Source organism: Lucilia sericata, unplaced genomic scaffold (assembly GCF_015586225.1).
Source record: "Lucilia sericata isolate MDLA Ls3-8-SP2 unplaced genomic scaffold, ASM1558622v1 Contig000053F_arrow, whole genome shotgun sequence".
In the NCBI taxonomy this organism is placed as follows: Eukaryota; Metazoa; Arthropoda; class Insecta; order Diptera; family Calliphoridae; genus Lucilia; species Lucilia sericata.
In genome coordinates this window covers 255,125-273,054 of record NW_023994089.1, presented here as the reverse complement: position 1 = coordinate 273,054, position 17,930 = coordinate 255,125, and the positions used below count along the sequence as shown (strand labels likewise).

Below are 17,930 nucleotides of genomic sequence, written 5' to 3'. Positions count from 1 at the left end.
TAAAGTAATCACACCAACAAAGCGAGTACTCATTACCCTTTTACCAACTAAACACAGGTCACTTCAAGTACAGCTGAATACGTGACATTTGTGTTGTGTACATTGAACACAGAAATAACCCAAATATCGTAAATTTAAAATGTGTCAACAAGCATCTTTGAATAACACAAGATTCATTTTAATCGAAAAGTACATAATATAATTGAGGAAATTGACAAAATTATAAGATAAATTAAAGAAATCCACAATTTAAATTGTAAGTATAAATAATAAGCTGTAAGTAAAGTGTTGTAATGATTTTTTCTGTTGGTGAGAAGAGAGGCAGTTTTATTAGTAACTGCGGTCGTTCGAGAAAGAATGAAAAGTGTGCTGTGTATCTGAATTCAGCAAAAATCAACTCTGTTTTATTAATTCACTGAGGATTTTTTACCTGCCCATTCATTACCCACCATTGTGTTGAAGTAGAGAGACTTTGCAGGAAAAAGAACTGACTGCGGTTGTAAATTACAAAAGATTCAGATTAATAAATTCCAACGTTGTGAGCAGTTGAAGAAAGTATTACTTCTGGTAATTTGCTATAATAATCTTTAGAAAATATTGCTAAAAGTAAATCTATAAAAATAAATTTCGAAGAAGCATAAGAAGTGTTATGATGAAGAAAAGTGTAAAGACAAAAGTGCATATAAAGAAGAATATGAGATTACCAAATGTGGGATACGCGCGGATTTGTTTAAAACATTTGTAAATTTATACGTTTTTCCAGTCTATGGAGTTTACAATAATACATTTGTTTGTTTATATTTTTGTTTTTGCTATGTTGCTTGTTTTTCTTTATGCTTTTCAAGCGACGTTATTTTTACAATCTACGGTCGTTGGCAAAAGTGTGCTGTGATTTGTCTTCAGAGACTTTGGGCTGGCTTGCTGCGTTGCAAATGCTGAATTTCTATTTTTTTTTTTCATTTTCATTCAAGTTGTTTAGTGTGTGACGGATTGAGAGAATTTTCAGTTTCAAATGAATTTTCGCTTGCTAGGATTTCAAAATGCAGTTTTGAATTATTTCTAATTCTAATAAAGTAATACAAATTAATATTAAAATAATAGAGTTTAATAAATGATAATTGTGATGTAAGCTTAGAAATTATTATTATAATATACAAATTGTAGTATAAATAATAAAATCACGATTTTTATTTTATTTCAGTTTTAATTAAAGAAAAACTATTTGTGCGCCCACTCTTCCCACTATTGTATTGTAAGAACGTGTTTTTTTTTTTTGTTTGCGGTGACCATTGTTCCAGCGGCACTACGTGTGATTTACAACAATAATTATTTCTCTTTGGTTTGTGCCAGTTCTTTTCTTTCATTTTCTTTTTTAAAACACAATGGTTTTGGCGGAACGTAATTCAGAATTAGTACGTAATGGCAGACGTTCGCGTGGTCCTAGCCCAAATGGTCATGGCGCTAGTTCGGGTAGTGCTAGTGGCACGGCTGGTGCTCCCGGTGGCACTGGCACTCCCGAAACAAGTTCAGATGATGACAATTGTAAGTGGTGTCAGCATTATATATTACTTTATTTATATGATGGTAATACAATTCGAATTCCTTATTTTCTTTATTATTAGCCATCAAACGTAATGGTAAATCAAAAGCTAAACAAAGTGAATATGAAGGTAAATTTTAATATTTTATTTTATTTAGTTTTTATTATAATTGATTTATTTACATATTAACTTTAGAAAAAATCCGCGTTGGTCGTGACTATCAGGCAGTGTGTCCACCTTTAATACCCGAACCGGATCGAAAACCTGAAGTTCTTAATGATCGTGCTCTGCTTGTTTGGTCACCCACTAAAGATATTCCCGATACTAAGCGTAAGTATTTTGAAGTTAAAAATATTGTGATTGCCTTGGCAGGAAGTGAAAATTCCAAAATAGAAAAATAAAAAGACCATAAAGACAGAAGAGTCTACTGAAAACCGGTCGTCTCCCAAATGATACTTTGTATATTAAGTACAGAAGCGATCCCGGAAATGCATTGCCTTCTGAGATTGAGTTTTAAAGTTTGCAAATCATGAAATTTTTGAAAACATTTTCGTGCCCTAGAACAAGTATCTACCATTTCCCAGTTATAATATTCTGCAATATAGCTACGAATACATATCTAGTCTAGGTTCAATTACGAAGATTAAAAGAAAATGTTCAGTACTATTCTTAGGATATAAAAGTTTAACCTAAAATCGATAATAAATCCAAATTATAAATTTAAGGTTTACTAAGCATTTCAATTGGCCACTGAACTGTAATTGGGGAGCTACATCAGGACTATGTTGTCACAGCTACTCAGTTTCCCTCGGCAGGTTTTATTTTTCTTAACCTTTAAATCCTGCAACTATTTCATTATCTCCTCATATAGTTCGTCATTTTAAAAACTACCAAAAAATACGTTGGTTTCATGAAATCGTAAGTCTTCGCTTCTTTGCTCGTTAATGAATCGTATTTTAGATCGAACACAAAACTGATAATATGTATTGGGTTTCAAAATCTGATCATATTTTCAGACGCTTTCAAATCGAATTCCGGCAATTATTGGATTCTATGACAACAACATTCTACTCCCTCAGAATTATTTTTATTAATTATTTAAATGAATTAAATAAATCACAATTTAGATGCAAAATAAACGAATATTTTTTCATAATTTTTCTTATAAGTAAAATTTAGTACAAACAAAAATTATAAAATTAATATATTTTTTTTTTCCATTTACATAGTTGAGGAATACATATCAGTTGCCAAAGAGAAATATGGTTATAATGGCGAACAAGCTTTGGGTATGTTGTTTTGGCATAAACATGATTTAGAAAGAGCAGTAATGGATTTGGCAAACTTTACACCATTTCCCGATGAATGGACCGTTGAAGATAAAGTACTATTTGAACAAGCATTTCAATTTCATGGCAAAAGTTTTCATCGTATACGTCAAATGGTAAATTAAACTCTACACATCCATATACATATTTCTTTAATACTAATTATAAATATTTGTTTTTTACAATTTCCTCCAGTTACCCGATAAATCAATAGCCAGTTTGGTTAAATATTACTATTCATGGAAAAAGACACGACATCGTCAAAGTGTTATGGATCGTCAGGAGAAACTAAAAGCCAACAAAGAGGGTGGTTCTTCAGAAAACGGTAGTGACAATGGCAGTAATGAAGAATCCGACAATGATGACAAGGTAATTATTAGTTAGAATTTAGTTAATTCATTTTAATTATACATTTTACATTTTTATTTTGATTTTTTTTTTTATTATTATTTTTGAGTTAGTAAACTTTAGTTTTTTTGTTTTTATATGATCACAATTTTTTATTTGATTTTTTTAGTATAGTTTAGTTTATTAAATTTATTTTTTACAATTTCTCTTCTGAAAACGTTAAAATCATTTTGGCTTTTTTTATAGTTACGCTGTGGCTTAACTTTAGGTGTAGTTTTTTAAAAAACACAAAAAATAAAAACAAAACAAACAAAATTTTATCACTATTTTTAAAATGATTTTTTTATTTTATTTTCTAAACTTTTATTTTCTAAACAAATGTAATATAGTCAATATTTTATATATAGTTATGAGTTTTTGTTTATTAATACATAATTATACATAATACACACATACAAAACAAATAATTGGAAAAAATTAAGAAAACAAAACTATTATTATGTATTTATAGTTTTAGTTAAAACAAAAAGATAACAAAAATTACATGCAATCTTAGAAAAAAAACCTTATTATGGACAATTTAAAGTTAATTTAAAATAGATCAGAGAGTTTATTATTTATTGTACGTAAAAAGAAAATTTTATACATTTTAGTTTTTAATTATTATTATTATGGTTTTCGAAAAAAAAACAAAACTTTATTTTCTGCTCTATTTTAAATTGTGTATAAATTGTTTTAAATCCTGCCACAATTGTAAGTTTCATGAATTTTCATTAAATTATTTATTTAATCATCCATCCCCACATTTAATCACTATTTCATATTTCTTTGTGTTTTGCAATTTTGTATTTTTTTTTAATATTTTACTTTTGTATTTGAAAATGATAAAAAAATATTACTTGTTATTGTTCTTCATATTTGTGCATTTTCACTGAAGGATGATTTTAAATATTTTAGAAAAATAGCAAATTATTGAAAAAATATACCAAGATAATCTTTCCTTTTATGGCCGATATAATTTATAAAACCATAGACACCAAAGTTTTCTTTTCTAAAGATTTAAACTATTTCTGACCTTAAAATAACATCAGGTTTTGTAGATATTATGTCCTATAGTTTGAAAAAACAAATAGTTTTTGGTCAATACAGGTTTAATCTTTGTTATATTTTTTCCCTTCTTCGAGATATCTTAACCCAGTTTAACTCCTAATACGAACAAATATTCAGTTGTAGTCTACTATAATTTTAAATTTAATAAGAAACTGTTTGAAAGAATGAAAGTTTGGATAAAACAAAACGATACTACACTGTATTAAATTAACCTTCGATTATTGTTCATTATAAAGTTATATGGAAACTTTCAAAATATCATTCCCAGCAGTTCGACAAAGAGTCAAATTACCGCTAACGTCTAACCACCTGGTTTGAGCTAATTCATCTTTCGTCACGGATGTACTCTTTGTAAACGAGGGCGAAGATAATCGTCACTTTAGTGTCCCCTTTGTAAGCGAAAGAGTGGACACTTAAAAAAAAAAAACAAACTTAAGCTTTTTGTCTGTCTCTTCGTAATCTAAGGGGTGAATATTGACTTCCTCGTAGAACAAGCACATGTTACAATAGCTAGTCACCTGGGCAGTAGGTGGCTAACCCTAGTTTAACCCAGCACATCGAACTGCTGGGTTAATATAATGGTCACAAATAAACTTGAATCAAAATCCTCTGACTTAATTATATATATGTCTTGAATATGTTTGTGAGAGCATTACAATATGATCAAAAGATTCCATTACAAAGTCTTACAAAGAAATTAAAAAAGTTTGTTTTCAGTTAATAGTAAATTTGCAAGACTAAAAGTCATTGTAAAGAAGTCCCAATACTGGCAAATGTGTTTAAAACAATCAGTTTACAATATGATATTAAAGCCAAAGATTTTACTATATTTACTACACTTGCAAATAAAAGAAATAAAATGTGCTATTTAGCTTAGAGTCATCTATCGCTGTATTAACTTTGTAATAGTGAAATTTATAGCTTTTCACAGTAAAATGCAGTTTGGTTTTGCAAACTAATCAAATTTGTAAAACAAAAAGTCATTGCAAACAAGCCTTGAAGCTCAAAAGCATAATAAATTTTACAATATGATAAGACGCAAAAGATTATAGCTTATTTACTAGGCTTACAAATAAACCACAAATTTTGGATTTCCACTAAAATAAAGCAGTTTTAAAAGTAACAAAATGCGCTATTAAGTAAAGAAATATATTTCAAATCTTTGGCCAAGACACAAGAGTAGAGAAGATATACTGGAGGTTAAATAAGAAATAAGAAAGTTTTAAAGTTAATTTAATAAAAATAATAATAAGTTTTTCCCCAATTTTTTTATCATTTTCATTTACAAAAGTTTACATTTTGCAAATAAAAATTAAGTTTTAAAAACATTACAATATCCAAAAATCGCCGCCCCTCTCCTATTTTGTTTTTAATTCTTAATTTTTATTTAAGTTGCTCTAAAATATATTTTTACATAATAATTTAAAATAAAATTCCCAAAATTTATTGTGTATAATGAAAAAAAAAAACAAATTAAAACAGATTATGTATTTTTATTCAACAACAGTTTTAGCAAGATTTTATTTTATTATAAACAAATTTTCTTTAAAAAAAAGGGCTAAAAAGTTTGCAAAGCTATGCCAAATAATTTTCTTACTTTTTCCTTTTTTTGGTGATCTTTATTAACTCTGTTGTCTTTACAAACGTATTTATATTGTTAGTTAAAAATTAAAAAAAAAAAAACAAATACAATTAAAACAAAAATAAAACACCTAAAAATTAAAAGAAAAAACCATATAAAAAATTAATTATAAGTTTAATTTTAAATTGCTTAGTTTTTAGTAAAAGACTGTTTATATATTTTTAAACTAAACTAACAAAACATACTTTATTATTACTTACTACAAACATACTATAATAGAAATATATACAATATCAAACAAAACAAAAAAAAAAACTTATAAATAATTATAAATAACAACAACAATAATATTAATAATTAATAATAGTTATTAAAGCAACTATATTGAAAAGAAATTATACATATATTATACATAAATAGTAATATAAAAAAAAAACTCACCTCAACCAAAATCATAAGAGAAAAAAATTTTAAATAATAATAAAAAAAAAGAAAATTAATGTTTTGTCTGCGAGAAGATTAAACAAAATTCATGTGTTTCTTTTTTTAATACTCTAAACATTAATTGGCATTTAAAAAAAAACAAAACCTATTCGTACATATATTTTGGCACTTTCTATCTTGTTTTGTTTTCTTTGTGTATGTTGAAATTGGGTAAAAATTTTTAATAAGAATCGTTTACTACTTCTACTTAGTCTCTTCTGCTCTTACTAACGTTTTCATGCATTACTTCATTAATACCACATTCATCGTCTTTTTTTAATTGTTTTTTTCATCTGAGTTGTGTTGTGTGTAACATTATTATCATCATCAACATTTAACTATTTTCTGTTGTTTCTTTTAATTCAATCTTGCAAAATACAATTTTACTTGAAAATAAAAGAAATTTAAAAAAATATCTTGAAATTAGGAAATTTTTAAAAAAGGAAAGACAAGACCACCACCTGTAACTTGTAACAAAAAGAAAAATAATGTTTTATAAAATCAGTTGTTGTTGGCGTTATTAATTAATATTAATATTTTTTTTAAAGAAATTTTACTTTGTTAAAATATTAAAAGAAAAAATACATAAATTTTGTTTGATCAAGCTCTTCTCTTCAACTTCTTCGTAGTCTTTCTACCACCAACTTCATTTTTGTTTTAATACCCCCGCCAAACGAAGAAGTTATACTCAAAACAAATCAAAGAATTTTTTTAAAAAAATAATCATAAGATTTTTATTGTTCTTTTCGTTGTTCTATTTTGTTTGTTTTAATTTGTAGTTCAAAATTCGAATTATAAAATTTCCATTAAAAAAAAAAAAAATAAAATCTTATGTATGTTTTCTTTCTCTTTTCCGCCTATGCCTAACCTGCAACAACAACAACTGATACAATTACAAAAAACCTTTAGGAACAAACCTTGTCATCATTACAAGCAGGAAATTTAATTGATCAAACTAACGATGCCGCCCATTACAATATGGTTGGTGGTGAAGGTGGTGTTGGTGGCATTGAAAACGATTCGAATCACATTTCAAATAATATTGCCAATAAATCCCAACTGCATTCTTTAAATCCTCCGTCCCATATAAATAACGATTCCATTAATTCGAATGGCATACAAAATGTCAATGCAAATAATTCTACGTCTATGAATTCCAATTCCTCCTCTTCTACCAGTGCCGCTGGCTATTGTTCAAATTGTGGTGTCGCCTGTAATATATTGAATAATTCGCCACATGGTAAACTTTGTTCCAGTTGCCATCATCATTGGAGGTATACATACACATCTTTTTTTTGTTTTTCTTTTGGATTTTCTTTTTTTTTTTTTTTTTGTCTTATTTTAATGATGCAATCATTTTTACCAGACGCACTGGCAATAAACGTCCCACTTCGGGTCCATATTTTAGCAAAAGATCTCGTGACCGTAATGCTGAACGTCATAAACGCAAACCTCCTCGTGGCATGTATATAAATCATGATGATATTGTCGCTCTGGCCAGTGCTAATGATAATCAAGATGAGTTACTGGCAAATATTGATCGTGAAATTGTCTCCCTCTTAAGTCAAGTAAGAATTGTTATTTTGCAAAATATTCATTCATTCATTTTTGTTCATTTTATTCATTCATTCATTCATTTCGTTCATTAGTTTTAGTTTTGTAGTTTTAATTTTATTTATTATTTAAACTTTTAATTTGTTTTGTTACTAACAATTTGCTTTTAATTCCTAAGGTACATTTGGTTAGTTACATTAAATACATTTTATACGAATGTCTTTCCAATTGAATTATGCAGTAACCACTTTACAAGATTGAAGAAACCATTCTAGCAAAGTAAAGTGAAAATTAACTTTCTGCTATTAACCGTGAAAGTATTTTTTAGGGTTTTTACAATCATATTGTTATTTAAAAACATTCTTAGTTATAGAAAATTACACTTCGCGTATAGATTTATTCATCAATTGACTCTTTGAAGACAGTTACCACATATCACTTCGACTACAAATGGACAATTGACTCTGCATTAGATTTATAAACTAAACTATTTCCAGAACTACATTACAAAAACAATTCGAATATTCCCTTTACCGTTTACCAAAGATACAGTAATGTGACGATTGTCTTAGTTCTTCGGTGAATACATTGGTAACGAAAAACCTGATATATACAAAGTTGATCACTTTCAGTTGTAATTCAGGTCTGATTTGGTGAATAACTCTCGCGTCATCGTTCGTATAACTGTTTCTAAGTTATGCGTTGTCTTCCTTTCGTTTTACCTCAGAATGAGGTTATGTTTTTAACTGGTGGAAACCATAAAATACTCGCGATTAAACTCAAAAATATACTGGTGGAGAGCATTAAAAATCTAAATTTTTTTTTCTGGTGGAGACCAATAATACTTTTGATATAATTAAGTTCGTTGCTCCAACTTCCTATATGAAGGTATAGGTCGTTTGGTGGGGTTTCTCCGGACAAACGTGTGATAACCTGGCAATACGATTGATTGATGTATCGCCAACCTAATTAAAACCCAAATCCATCCATTGTAAAAATACCTGAAAGAAAAAGGAAAATAGAGATAGTGGAAATATATATAGAGGAGACAGAAAGAAAGGAGAGATTAGAAACGACAAACATGTCGTTAAATAGAGATGTAGTTGGAAAATTACGTTCACCCCCATTTTGACGGATTAAAAAACGCAATGAGTCGTTCTAATAGAACATACAATAGATCAAATAAATCGTTGGAGAAGGCTGACCCTAGGGTTTGGTTTCGAACCGTTTCCAGGACTGGACAGTTACATAGAAGATGAACTACTGTCTCATCTTCATCCCCATTCTGACATCTTCTTCAGAAGTCATGGAAGACCAATGCGTCTAGCATGGTAACTAAATTTGCAGTAACCAGTAATGATCGATACCAGATTATGCAATTGTCTGAAGATAGGATATAGGTAGTTTTACGTGGGTCCATATAAGGCCACAACGTTGTAGCGATCGAGCAAGTGTACTTACTCGACCAACGATCCAGAGGATTCTTAGTATTAGAAATGTTGAGATTTAAAAAGTAAATTGTTAGTCCAAAAAGTAGGAATTTAAATTTTCTGCATAAATTATTGAAATAAAGAAAGATGAAATATGGCATTTAGTCTCTTATTTAGGACCACAAGACGAAGCTCTATGCGAATTTATATTTTGCTAAAAGTACTAAAATTTTAGAAAATCTCTCCATATACATAAATATAATGAATGTACTGTCCATATTGCACTTGTTTACGTTCCTGTTCATTGAAGCAATTGTTCGAATACCTTCCTGCTATATTGTTTAATAGGTACAGTTGAATAAGCCATGTCGAAAATACTCTAGTATTAGCTAAACAATTGTATAGTTTATTCTAAAAAACTCCACATTCTTGAACGCCAACTTTAAAACTAATGAGGTGTCATTAGTGTTGTTGCAGTTGCAGAACTGTTACAAAGTTCTACTTCTTTCGGTAAAACTTCCCTTGAACGAACAGTTCCATAGAACTAGATTTAAACGCTTGTATAGAACTAGTACCGACAATATGTTTTCCATTTTTCCATTTCATCAAAACAAAGAAATCCATATAGAAAATTTTCACAAATCCTTTTATAATAAGTAAAATTTACCTCAGAAATAAGTTAATTTTAAGGGCATTTTATGTTTAAATTGTTAAGTCCAAATTAAAACTTGCATTTTCGAACATAGCTTTTGAACAATACAGTCGAAATGCTTCAAAATTATGGAAAATTCAGCGAAATTCTATTCATGATTATTAAATTAAATTAAAGCTTTCTTTAAATTAAGAATTTATTCAAATTATAAAAGACTTTTTAAAAGAAATGTTCTTGTAAAGGTATATTTACATTTAACCGTATACAAGAAGTTCCATGTTCATGTCTACATATTCCTAAACCTTAGTAAATAATTATAATGTATTACATAAGGATTCTATATTATAAATCATAAATGAAACTTTCACTGGTATGACATTAACATAAATGATCATAATTCACAAATAATTAAATATACCAAAAACTTCTAACGAAAAATAATGAACAATGAAAATGAATATGAAAAATGCAAAATGCCAAAAAAAGTTTACATTCATTTTCTAAGGTTTGGAGAACATGTGATTATATCAAAATGTCAATATATTGTTTTTAGGTACAGTTGAATAAGCAAAATATCTCGGCATTAAAACGTAAAAACTCTGATAATTTGGAAGAGATACGACCAAATGAAAATACAAATCGCATTAATGCACGATGGACTAATGATGAAATTTTATTAGCTGTACAGGGAGTGCGAAAGTATGGTAAAGATTTTCAAGTAAGTATGAAGGGGAAAAAAACAGGAGATAACAGAAAATAATAACTAAAACAAAATTAATCTAGGCAATTGCTGAAACTCTGGGCACTAAAACAGAAGCTCATGTTAAGACATTTTATGTAAATCATCGTCGTCGCTATAATCTAGATCAAATCATTAAGAAATTCGAAGCCGAAAAGGAGGCTAATGCTCCAGCCAACTCGGCCAATACTACTACCTCATCGTCATCAACCTCATCTTTGAATGCCAACACCAATAGTAGCTCTACAAATGCAGAGCCAATAAGTGGAGTTGGTGCAAGTGCCAGTGGTAATGTGAAAAAAGATGACACCACCACAGCCGGTAGCAGCAGCAGCACTCAATTGAAAAAGAAAGAAATCGTACCTAATAGTGTTAATGAAGAATCGGATAATACAACATCGAGTGAAACTGCTATTTCAAAATCAACGATTTCCACAATCACCACTACCACAGAGGAACGTAAAAGCGAGAGTAGTTTGAGTGGCGTCTTGGCTGCCAAGGATAATATTATATTAGAGGTTAGAGGGAAAAAACTACTACAACAACTAAAGTAATAATTATTTAAAAATTTTGTAAATTTTAGATTGATTTAGATGCCGAACCAACGGAGATACAGCCACCTTCAGCTAAAAGGATTGCCTTGAGTGTTTCAAATCAGGATTTTCCTAAATCAAGTCCTGCTTAAAATAAACTGCTTATGCAGATTATACTTTTACATTTAATTACAACTATAAAACATAACTATACATACAATATGATAAATATACATACATAAATATAATTTAATATTATACATACATACTTACCTTATGATAAGAAAGAAAACATGTTTAATACTTTGGAAAACAAAAAAACAACAACAAAAATTTTAAGAAAATATTGCTGGTTCAAGACATAACAAAATTAAACATTTGAGATAAAAAACACTTATGCAAACTTAATAACAATTTAAACAAACAAAAATATTTGCACTATTCTACAAACAAAATTTAGTACATATTTTAACTGTTTGCCATTCTAAAAAGAAAGAGTTTTTTTTACTAAATTTTAAAACGACTACAAGAACAAAAAACACTTATTTTTAAATCATTTTCTATAGTAATATTAATTTTAAGCTTCTGTTTTTATTTTCTGTTTTATTTTTCTGGCTAAACGGTCTTCTGTCCCTCTTTTTTGATTTGTTATCTTGGTTATTTTATTTTTAATAATTAATAACTTGGAATTATTTAGTTTCTCTTTTAGAATAAAATTGTTTTTATTTTGCTGTTTTTACTTTAAAGCAAATTTTATGTTTTTTTCTTAATCCTTTTAAAATTATTCTTAAAGTTGGATTTTTTGTATGTAATAAACAAAAAAAAAAAAAAAAAACGACAAAGAACAAACAAACAACTATACACCATATTAATTAATTATAAATCAATTGAAACAATTAAATTTATTAATACATACAACTACATTCATACTAAAAATTTATTATTCTAATTCAAAAAAAAAAAAACTAAAAAATATGAGAGAATTGTATTCTTAAACAAAACTGATGCTGTGCTGCTGTATACTCTGTCAGCCACAGATGTATTTATATAAATTTAAATTAAAATTTAATACTTATGTTGTATACAATATAAAACTTATTAATTACAAATAAAAATAAATCTAAATTTATTTCATTTAAATAAATGGTGTAAAAAATAAAAAGCTGCCATTCAACAAAAAACTAAAAATAAATGTTTTATTTAAGATTAAGTTTAAATGTTTAACGCACAGAGATTTAAGTTTTGAAATTCACAGCCAAGAATTTTGTGCGTCAATGACTTATATCTTTTTATTCCAATTGAACGGTTACACTTCAAAAGGTATCGAGAGATCATTGAATACATGATCGGTATATTCTCTGAAGCTGCAGCAGTCCGTTTTGATTGATGTCATTTGACCCTTTACTAAGAAGTTGATTGAATCCAGCCATTAAGGGTAAGTATGAACCTAAAGATACTACTTACAAAAACGCTCCGAACGGTAGATGTGTAAGAATGACAAAAGTGGTTCAGGAGTCTTGCAATTCCCAACGACATTTCGGTATCTAATCATTAACTATAAATCCTTGCCCTCTAACATACTTGGTCAGGTTAAAAGGAGCACCACACAAGTAAATGTGTGTAATCACAAGACCAACAGCTGATTCCTCAGAGAAATACAATGTCCGTCGCTATTGCCTCCAATATCGTATAAATTTCAGGTTCAAGTTAGCTCTGTGGGTTCCAAGAAAATGTGTAAAGTATCTTCACCCTCCTCATTGCACCACCTGCACATATTCACCCCTATTCTACATTTCAATTTGAATCGAAATTTTCTCCGTTTCTGCATTTCGATTCGAAGCAACTTACAAAAACGTAGTTACGATCGTAATGCAGAATACACACTATCGTAAAGCAGTGAAACAAGCTTGCATCTTCTTTTTCTTGCGATTTCATTTTTTGTTGGAATACCTATTTTCGATCAAAACGTAACTGAATGGGGAAACGAATCGAAATGCAGAATAGGGGGTGATTGTCATTGCATAACTTTATCATATTAAGGAAAATTCTTAAGTTTGTATTTTTCCAGTTCTAGAAGTTTTTCAAAGTGCTTTTGTCTTCTGGTTTCCATATTATAGCCTTATTCTGCTTACACCGAAGTGAACTATGGCAGAGTGTTTCGGATTCTATTTTAAGCGCCTGTGTTCAAACCCATATCTACACAGGCTTATGCTAGTTCATCCCCGATTTCGTTACCTTCAATATAATTGTGACCTGGTACTCAGTACAGATCTAAAGCACGTTACTTAGCTCTCTGCGACAACGTCTGACCACATTGCAAAGATTTTGGCTTGAAAAATACTACATGAATCTTTCAGTCTACAACCGTGTCTAGTTCCTATCTTTTCACAAACAATTTCACCACCCATTCAATTTCCTTACTTTGGTCCATCTGTATAAACTTCAATGCCATCTACAGTTATTCTCTTACAATCTCTTTGTCCCAACAGATATTTAATAATCCGTCGTGGTATCGTTGCAGTAATAGTCTGTTATAAATGAAGAATGTCCCATATTGTTGATTCTTAGCTCCACCACAGATGTAGTGGGTCTATTCCTAGAATACTACACGTTGCCTCAGTAGCAGTGTATTTCCTTGTCCATTATATTGACAGTGGACAATCCCATCTAGGCCGCCATATTTTCCCAATATGTTTCTGGCAAAATAAAATTGCTACATACGCTTTATTAACTGTTTCATTTATACATGTTAGGTATCCAGTTTAGTTTATAATCAAACACCTAGGAATTTGGTCTGCTATGACAGTGTCAAAGTTTTTCTTTCCAATTTTGGATAGTTGAAAATTGTCATTCTTTTCCTAGTGAAGCGTACCATTTCTGACTTCTAAGGTTTGTATCATATCCACAATTAGTACCCTATTAATTCTTGGGTACCTTTGCCACTTCCAGTGCCATTGAAATTTTTTTCAATTGCTTCCGACTTGGTATTGTTGAAAGCTCATGCTATAATAAGAGAGTATGCTAATGTGTACTCTTCTTCGTGGTTAAGAGATTGTTGCAGTTCTAGGTCACATATTTAAGGGACGTTTGTTGAGATATTATTACTTGTTATCAAAAAAGAATTGTTCAAGGTACAAATAACCGATATTCTACCTTCAGGGTACTTACTATCTTACGATATTGAGTCGACTTGCGACCGAATTCCCTCACAAGAGATAGGATTTTAAAATTATGATTTAAAATGACGATGAATTAACGTATCATGTATGAGATAATTCGGTCCCTGGTCTTGAGCAAGATCAGCAACCTGAAGTTCAAATAGTCGGTCGAGTAGCGTTAAAATAAAGTTTGAAGGTCTGGGGTTAATAGTAAGTAGTTCAGATAAAGTGAAGATTGTTTTTATTTAAACCAAATTTGGGCGACCTTGTGAATCGCCGAGACAATCAATTATTACTTCAAGATAATTTTATTGGATTCGTTGAAGTCAGGGCCATCACACGCAAAGTGTTGCGACGATTGCTGTTTAATTAAAAAGTTACTGTTGTCGGTTTGTCATATACTATTACGTGGTAGTCAAGTATTTAAAATGCTGAAATAGAGGGCCACATGAAGTCCGATATTTCTGTCCCTTTTTGAAAGCGTTTACTCTAAGGACGATTCGTTGATCGTCTTGAGATTTAATTCTCAGATTCTTTTCGCGGATATATAGATGGCGTTTATATTAGCCTCAACATACTATATAATTCCTTAAAATAATTCCTCTATTAAATTTCATACATATTACAGACTTTTACAGAGAAGGTCTACCGAGACGGAACAAATAAAAACCCTTCTAACTTTCGCATTTTTGCAGATGATTTAACAAAAGACGAAGTGTGTTATAAATATTTAAAAAACGGTCCATTATTTCACTTAGGTCCCATACAACCGGACCCCTAAATAACGCTTTAGAGCTTAAATATACGAGTATTTCAACAAAAATCAGTCATATCTATAATTTATATGATGATCAACCCTACTGCTGATTTTACAAGGTAATTTTTCAGCAAATTATTTATAAGTCCATAACATTTTAGCACAGAGATAATAAAATTGAAAATTTCAGAATTTTACCATTCAGCCGATGTGGTCTAAATTTTCTGATCAATCCTATCAATTCTATCTTTGCTGAGACTGTTTGGACAGGAAGTGAATGCAATAATAGTTGAACAAAGGCTGATTAGAGAAGATCTTTGAAATACATACCCTGTAGGATTTTGTGAGTTAACTAAAAATCAAGTTAACTTTTTGATAACTTCTTATGACTAGCTTCAAAGTAACTCAAAAATGATCGAGGAAATGAACAAACATTTCAATAAAATTTTAAATAAAAAATAAAATAGAAACTCGTATCAAATTTGTCAAACAATTTGTATTGAAAAAATGAAATTATGAAAATGAAAATTTGTTTCAGCAATGAAAAATGAATTTATTATTATTAAATTAACATTTTCAGGAATATAAGACATAGATAATGGTGTATATAAGAAGGAAATGTTTCTGCATATTGAACGCATTTATAATCACTAAAAATTTGTTAAAAATAGTATAAAAATATAAGAAAATTGCACAGGTAACTCACAGCTGATCTTTTATTTATGCACTAGAAGCTAACTCATCTTGAGGTAACTTCTGGTTAACTGAAACTGATGTATAGTGAGTGAGCACTGACTCGTTCCTATGACATCACATTGAAAAACTGAATAGTATTTTATAAGCAAAATGGTTAGCTTTTGAGTCACCTCTGACTCATTTGTGGTTAACCATAAGTTAGTTTTAAGTTAACTCAAAATCCTACTGGGTACATACATACATACATACATACATACATACATACATACATACATACATACATACATACATACATACATACATACATACATACATACATACATACATACATACATACATACATACATACATACATACATACATAGTTGGACATAGTTCCTCGATTAAATTTCATACATATTACTAACTTTTAAAACGGATTATAATTAACAAATTTTGAACCAGATGCCTAAAATTTAATGAAAATTTAAAACATAAGTAAAGTATTTAATCAAAATAAAACAAAAACAATATATTATTGGCATAATTCATTTTATTATTTAAATCGGTAATGTTTTCCTTCATTTCATCATTATTAAATAATCAATTTTAAACTATATTACAACACACATTTAAGAAGAAATTGGCTGAAATTCTTCTTTATGATTTTTTTGTTCTTATTTTATTAAATTTTATCTTAAATTTTAAATAGTTTATTTTATTTATATATTTTTTAAGTAATTAATTATTTATAACTTGACATTAAACATTGCTTAGCTAAGAAAAATTAAGTTGTATTTAAAACTAAATAAACATGTTAAATAGTGAAAAAAAACTAAAATAAATAGAAATTGCTGAAAAGTAAGTAGTTTTGTAACTAGTGACTAGTATTATGGGGTGACTTTACAATTTCATTTTGTTTGATTTATTTTATTTATATTTTTCTATTATAAATGTTTACTATTTTTAAGAAAAGTGTGGTGTTTAAATTTAATTAATCATTTGTTTGTTTTTTTTTTAATTAGCAAGTAAAAAAAGAAATTGCTATTTTGTGACTAGAATTTTGTTATAGTTTTGCTGTAGATTTGAAATAAACTAACTACTTAAAGGATTTTGAGTATATTTCAAATTATAAATAAGTAAATAAAATTCTTTAATAAATTATTATCTCTTTACATTAACGAAAATACAGAAAATTTTAAAATATTTACATTAAAAATATCAGAAATAAACCGACTAATTCAATGATATAATAAACCTTTAGGCTTTACTATTGAGAGAGAAAGCATACAAATGCTAAGTTCATCAATGACCAATTTAAAGGTCTCTCTCTCTAGCTGCGGTGTCGTTTTAATAATAAAACTTTTAATAATATTTACAAAACTTAATTTTTGAAATATCTGTTAGTATTTAAATGTAAGTAAATGTTTCTTAAAAATGTGTAAATTTTCTTCTTTTTCTTTATAAATATTTCTTTAGTGTAGGAAACAATTTATAAATTTAATTACGTTATCGTTAAAATACTAAGTTTTACAGTGTTAATTATAGGTATTTATAAATATATTCTATAAGTGTATTAATTATTAACAATTAAATTCTTTAGATATTTGATTGATTTATAAAAAAATCTTTGGAATATGTATTTATCTCTTTAGTTTTCTCCACAATTCATAGGTGATCGTATTGATCACTTGCTAGAAGAATAAATATGACGCAATTCTTTTAAAGTATAAAATATTTAAAATTTTTACGTTTAGGTCCAAAAGTTTTGCAGCTCCTTTTGCACTTCCTCTCCGGCTGCGGGCTTAATAACAATATTTTACACTTTAAAAGAAATCGTCAAAGGTTTTTGATTATGTTTGGTACTGCAGCATTGGCGCCGATAAGTTGGGGTGATGAGAACTGTTCATGCGTAGCGCTGATAAACTTTTATTATACCATTCGTCTTCGGGTGACATGCCTAAAAATGAAATTAATATAATGAATAGTTTTAGTATAAAATTTATTATTTATTTCCTCAACAAACATTCCCATATTAAA

The 17,930-nt window shown here is 28.7% G+C and overlaps 2 protein-coding genes across 6 annotated transcripts in view; one reads left to right on the top strand and one right to left on the bottom strand.

Annotated features, from left to right (window-relative positions):
- Positions 1-100: 100 nt before the first annotated feature.
- LOC119616018 (REST corepressor) lies at positions 101-12,419 on the top strand. Of its 5 annotated transcripts, none has more exons than XM_037972145.1 (11): positions 101-256; positions 1,202-1,542; positions 1,623-1,670; positions 1,737-1,871; positions 2,771-2,985; positions 3,065-3,238; positions 7,302-7,666; positions 7,759-7,960; positions 10,582-10,746; positions 10,812-11,285; positions 11,351-12,419. In XM_037972145.1, the coding sequence occupies exons 2-11, from the start codon at positions 1,383-1,385 to the stop codon at positions 11,450-11,452; spliced, it is 2,040 nt and encodes a 679-aa protein (XP_037828073.1). In that variant the 5' UTR covers positions 101-256; positions 1,202-1,382; the 3' UTR covers positions 11,453-12,419. The 5 variants fall into 5 exon arrangements, with proteins under 5 accessions (XP_037828073.1, XP_037828072.1, XP_037828075.1 ...); XM_037972144.1 differs by lacking the exon at positions 101-256 and adding an exon at positions 358-567; XM_037972146.1 differs by lacking the exon at positions 101-256 and adding an exon at positions 972-1,125.
- A 4,786-nt stretch (positions 12,420-17,205) lies between these two features.
- The window catches only part of LOC119616036 (homeobox protein Hmx), a 37,125-nt gene continuing 36,400 nt past the window's right edge, over positions 17,206-17,930 (bottom strand). Inside the window, exon 7 of the mRNA XM_037972180.1 lies at positions 17,206-17,850. Coding sequence (XP_037828108.1) covers positions 17,744-17,850 — 107 coding nt within the window. The 3' untranslated portion in view covers positions 17,206-17,743. The remainder of the gene's footprint in view (positions 17,851-17,930) is intronic.

Bases quoted from the DNA above. Each gene is read 5' to 3' on its own strand.
- LOC119616018 (XM_037972145.1), top strand. From the start codon at position 1,383: ATGGTTTTGGCGGAACGTAATTCAGAATTAGTACGTAATGGCAGACGT. The intron at 2,986-3,064 runs GTAAATTAAACT...AATTTCCTCCAG, and splicing joins TTCATCGTATACGTCAAATG to TTACCCGATAAATCAATAGC. The intron at 7,961-10,581 runs GTAAGAATTGTT...TATTGTTTTTAG, and splicing joins TTGTCTCCCTCTTAAGTCAA to GTACAGTTGAATAAGCAAAA.